General features: G+C 47.1%; 1 protein-coding gene across 1 annotated transcript in view; it reads right to left on the bottom strand.

The window, feature by feature from the left end:
- Positions 1 to 4,816, bottom strand: part of LOC107114843 (MTSS1-like protein) — a gene marked incomplete at its 3' end in the record, with an annotated part of 101,278 nt that overhangs the window by 88,476 nt on the left and 7,986 nt on the right. The window contains exons 4-5 of the mRNA XM_015416442.1: positions 4,107 to 4,156; positions 1,072 to 1,222 (exon numbers count right to left, since the gene is read on the bottom strand). Of these exons, the coding sequence (XP_015271928.1) occupies positions 1,072 to 1,222; positions 4,107 to 4,156 (201 nt within the window). The remainder of the gene's footprint in view (positions 1 to 1,071; positions 1,223 to 4,106; positions 4,157 to 4,816) is intronic.

The following is a 4,816-nucleotide window of genomic DNA, read 5'->3' as shown; positions in this document are numbered from 1 at the left end:
GGGGTGGAGGATACGGGGGAGGAACCGGCAGGATAGGGGGGGGACTTACCTCCTCCTGCTGCTTCCTCCTCTGCCTCATGTGTGGAGGTCCCACCCCCCCGCGTGAGTATCGCGGGTCCCACCCCCTTGTATTTACTAACAGTGAAAAGATCTCTTTCTCTTGGGGTTTTAGTCTAGTGTGGTTTGCTTTTCTTTATCCCTAGTTGTAGTCCCTCCCCTATATTTCTTTGTAGTTTGTAGTATATGCAAAATAAAAAATATCCCTACGGGGATTTTTTTTTTTTAAAAAAAGGCCCATCTACCAGCTGTACTTATCAGAGGCTCACAATTAAATAAAATGAAAGCCTGTTAAAAAAAAAAGCCTAAGCCTTAGAAAAATATAAAGGGCTGCTGACAGATGTGCTTCCTGGAGAAAGGAATTCTGCCACCTTGGTGCCACCACAAAAAAGGCCCTGTTGTATGTGGCTGCCTGTCAAACCCTCAGTAGTGGAGGTATATGAAGCAAGGTTTTTATAGACATCCTCAGTGCCCAGGCAGGCAGCTCACGCTGGAGCAGACAGCCCTTCGGATACCCTCACCTCAAACCATCTGTGGTTTTAAGGGTCAAAGTGAGCACTCTGAACCGGACTCAGAAACAGAGAATGACACTGGCTCAGAGTTGGTGCAATATGACCCAAGCAGATTGCCCAAGAAAAGCATTCAAGTGACCACATATATTTATTTATTCATTCATTCATTCATTCATTCAACTTTTATCCCCCCCTTCCACCGAAGCGGCTCAGGGCAGCTCACAACATTAATAAAACCAACATAGATAAAACATTAATCCATAAAACAACTTACATAAGTACAATAAATATAAATAAAAGCAGTTCGGTAAATCATTATGACTGGTCGGCAGGCTTGGCTGGTCGGCAGGTTTGGCTGGCATACCATCTCTCTCACTGGTATGCCCGGCGGAAAAGCTCCGTCTTCACGGCCCTGCAAAATTGCTGGAGATCTCGCAGGGCCTGGATCTCACTGGGGAGCTTGTTCCAATATGCTGGCGCAGCTAGCGAAAATGCTCTAGACCTGGTCAAACACCAGAACTTTGAGAGCTTTGTCAAAGGCAGTCCCATACAGGGACCACTGCTGTAATCCAGTCTGGAAGCTGCTGAAACCTTTGTGTAACTTTAGCCAGGCCAGATTCTTGGCACCTGAGTAGACAGCAGGATACATGAACCTTGGAGAAAACAGAGAGCGAGAAGCAAATCTGCAAAGCCAGAGAGCAAGGAGAGACTCAAGACTGCCTCTGCTCTCTGAAAAGAGGGGCTGAAGTTAACAGCTTTCTGCTGTTAAATTGTGCCCTGCCATTAACCGTTATGTTTCTCTTACGATGCACATTGTTAAAAATAATGCTCTGAAGCAGCCGGTTCATGTCTTAAGTCTTTCTGAATCTGGGTTCCTTGAAGCAGGGGGAGACTGTTCCAATTTAGAAAAATATTATTAAGAAGGAACTGTTTGGTAACTAAGTTTCATACTTACTATGCCTTGTATGTGAAGGATACTCAGCATAAAACACTGGAAAACCTTTAAAAGACAAACCATCTGCCTTTCATTTAAAGGAGAACAATCTATCATAGTCCTACAAAGAGTCTATCACAGAGAAACTCTGAATATATGAAAGAGAGGGAAACCTCTGTAGGGGAAAAACCTGAGCAAGAATCAAGTTGTCTGCACATGACTTCCCACAAACATGCAGAAGGCTCCCTTCCGGCCACTCCCCAAGGACAAATCTCTGTACCCCTTTATGCAAATAAGCATATTAGGATGGCTGGTCTTGTGCTGAGTCAATCAACACGACACCACCTACTCTGACTGACAGCAACTCATCGAGACTTCAGGATGGTCCTTCCTTCCTTCCTTCCTTCCTTCCTTCCTTCCTTCCTTCCTTCCTTCCTTCCTTCCTTCCTTCCTTCCTTGATCCTTTAACTGGAGATGCTAGAGATTGAACCCTGAATCCCCTTGCAGTATTCTGCTCGAGCATAAGATGTGGGTCTCACCGATTAATTCGATGCATCATCACATTCAAGAGAAGAATTCTGACTTCCAAGGCGCTTGATCATAATCCCGCTCCACCAACCCCTCAGCAAAGCAGCCAGCAGAAACCGACAGGGCCACAACAACATCAGTTGTAGGATAATCCTAACTGCTCGTCTCTCACGAGGGTGTCAAACCGGACCAGCAGCTCACCAATGGCTGCTTGGCACTTACTGGAAGAGCAATGAAGGACCGGAAAGTGATGTCTCAGCGGCCCCCAGCCAGTTACCCTCTGCAGCAACTTTTCTGATCCCCACTCTGTGCACAACCCAGCCACTCATTAGAACTGTGAGGCCCTGCTTTCCTAGCCTGGGCTCATACTGGAAATCAAGATGACACTTTGTCCTTCTGTTCCACGAGAGGTTTCTGACCCGTCTCTGGACACAAGAGTGCCACCCTATTCAAACTGTCCCTGTCCCCAGAGCAGGCCATCTGGGCTTATTTTCAGAGATTTGAGCAGCTGTGACCTTTCAACTTGCCAGTCTTCCCCCTGCCTCCCTCCTTGGCCTGCACCCAGAACAACACCCTTAATGTGGTCCAGACCACAGGCCTGTCCAGAACAGTGTTCCCTCTAAGCTGAGTTAGTGTGAGCTAGCTCACAGTTTTTTAGCCTCCAGCTCACACGCTTTTGTTTTAGCTCAGGAAGGGATGGCTCCAGAGCAAACTAATTTATGCAGTAGCCAAATCGCTGGCTCATAACTTTAATGCCAGCAGCTCACAAAGTAGAATTTTTGCTCACAGGACTCCACAGCTTACAGGGAGCAGTGGTCCAGAGACAGAAACCATCTGCTGTTCACAGCCCCAGCCTGGATGGCCCAGGCTAGCCCAATCTCGTCAGATCTCAGAAGCTGAGCAGGGTTGGCCTTGGCTAGTATTTGGAAGGGCAACTTCCAAGGAATACCAGGGCCGTAACGCAGAGGCAGGCAATGGCAAACCGCCTCTGAAACATCTCTTCCCTTAAAAACAAGTCTGGCTCACCACCTAGTGGTGCATAATGCTAAAAGAGCTAGAACTCTGGCTGCCATTTGATCGTGATGATGATGATGATACTGTTCACAGCAAAACAAAAGCCTAATTCTTCCTGCAAAAGAAGTAGGGGAGGCTCAGCCCACACATCTGCCCCAAAAGAGTTCCTCACACAAACTGACAGGGCTCTGGGGTGTGAATTCTGCTACACAACTGCTTGGGGCCTTAAGCGAGCCTTGCCAAGTAAGGTCAGGCTCAAGTCTTTCAAGTGCAGTGGTGTAAGTAGAGTGCCAGACTAGGATCTGGGAGACCCAGGTTCAAATCTCGACTATCATGGGAACTTGCTGGGTGATATTGGGCCATGCTCATTCTCAGCCTAACCTACCTCACAGGGCTGTTGTGAGGCAAGAGGAGAATGGTGTAAGCTGCTTTAAGACACCATTGGGGAGAAAGGTGGGGTATAAATGAACCAAATAAACAGTAAATAAAACTCCATGGCTTGGAGCAAAGAGCACTCATGGCAAGCACAGCCAAACTGCATTCTGCTCTCAGCCCTTGCAAGATGGTAGTATTTCTCTTTTGGTTCTTCCATAAGCAGGGAGAATTTTACCCAGATATTAGTCATGGGCCTCTACTTTCCCCTCTGAACACACACCATGATGCAGCAAATAACACACCCACACCCTTGTTCCTGGCACTCCTAGTGCTGAGCAGGGCTGGCACTGGAGAAAGAGGAAGGGGTGACCCCTCACACTGCTCCACCAGGGGTCTGACTCATGAGCATCTTCTCCATTTTCTCTCATCACTTGGAGGTGGAATGCAGTACACCCAGTGCCTACAGTACAGGGCCACTGTCTGCAGTGCAGCCTGGAATAGGAATGCTGGCACAAAAGTGGGCATCTCGAAAGCAGCAACGGGTGAAGACTCCTTTGCTCAAATTGTAATTTGGTTGCAAACTGCAAGCAGCCCCTATGAACACTGAAAAAAAAGTTTTCTTTTTATCAGACGCTCGGAGTTATTCTACTTTGTATTGTGAATGTTTCGAACACGTGTACTCTCACTTTGCTTTCCTGCAGCTGTCCCCGTTCTGGTCCGCATCCACTCCATACACCTGGCAGAAAGAGAGATTATCTTACAGAAACGGCCTGCAATTCAAGCTGCACAAGCGGCTGGGGTGGCAGTGGAGCCGAGCGGCTTCTCTCTTGTATCCCAGCCTTGTCCGCTTTGCATGGCCGCTGGTCTAAAGCAGAGCACTCGATTCATGCGAATGCATTCTAAATGGGTCACAAACACTGTGCGTCCTCACACGGACACCTATAAACAGCAGCTTGATGTCTTTAAGTTCTGTGCATGCACCTACCAATGATGGAACCTGCTGGCTGTGTGAGCGTCAAGACAGACAGCGTGTCCGTGTGAAATGCAGCAGGTTTAAAATTATTTTATGATGATGCATAACCTACTTCAAAATGACCCTTGGAGGTAATTCAAACAAGCCAGCACACTGCAGTTAGCACATCTTCATGAAACTACTCATTCAGTTGCCAAGTCAAACGCCAACAACTGAGAACAAGTGACCAATGCATTCATTGGCTTCATTCATACCCCACCTTTCTCCCCAATGTAGAATGAAAAGTGACATGTCAAACAGCGTATAAGCGATTTTCAGAGCCGGGGAGAAAACAATTTTATATTGAAAATAAAGTGTTAAAATGGCGGACACTCTAAAAAAGCGAAAACAACTCCAAGAAGAAGGGAAGTGAACTTTATAGAA

This window comes from Gekko japonicus, unplaced genomic scaffold (genome assembly GCF_001447785.1).
Source record: "Gekko japonicus isolate JY-2015 unplaced genomic scaffold, Gekko_japonicus_V1.1 scaffold1955, whole genome shotgun sequence".
NCBI lineage: Eukaryota > Metazoa > Chordata > Lepidosauria > Squamata > Gekkonidae > Gekko > Gekko japonicus.
This window is presented reverse-complemented; position numbering and strand designations above follow the sequence as displayed.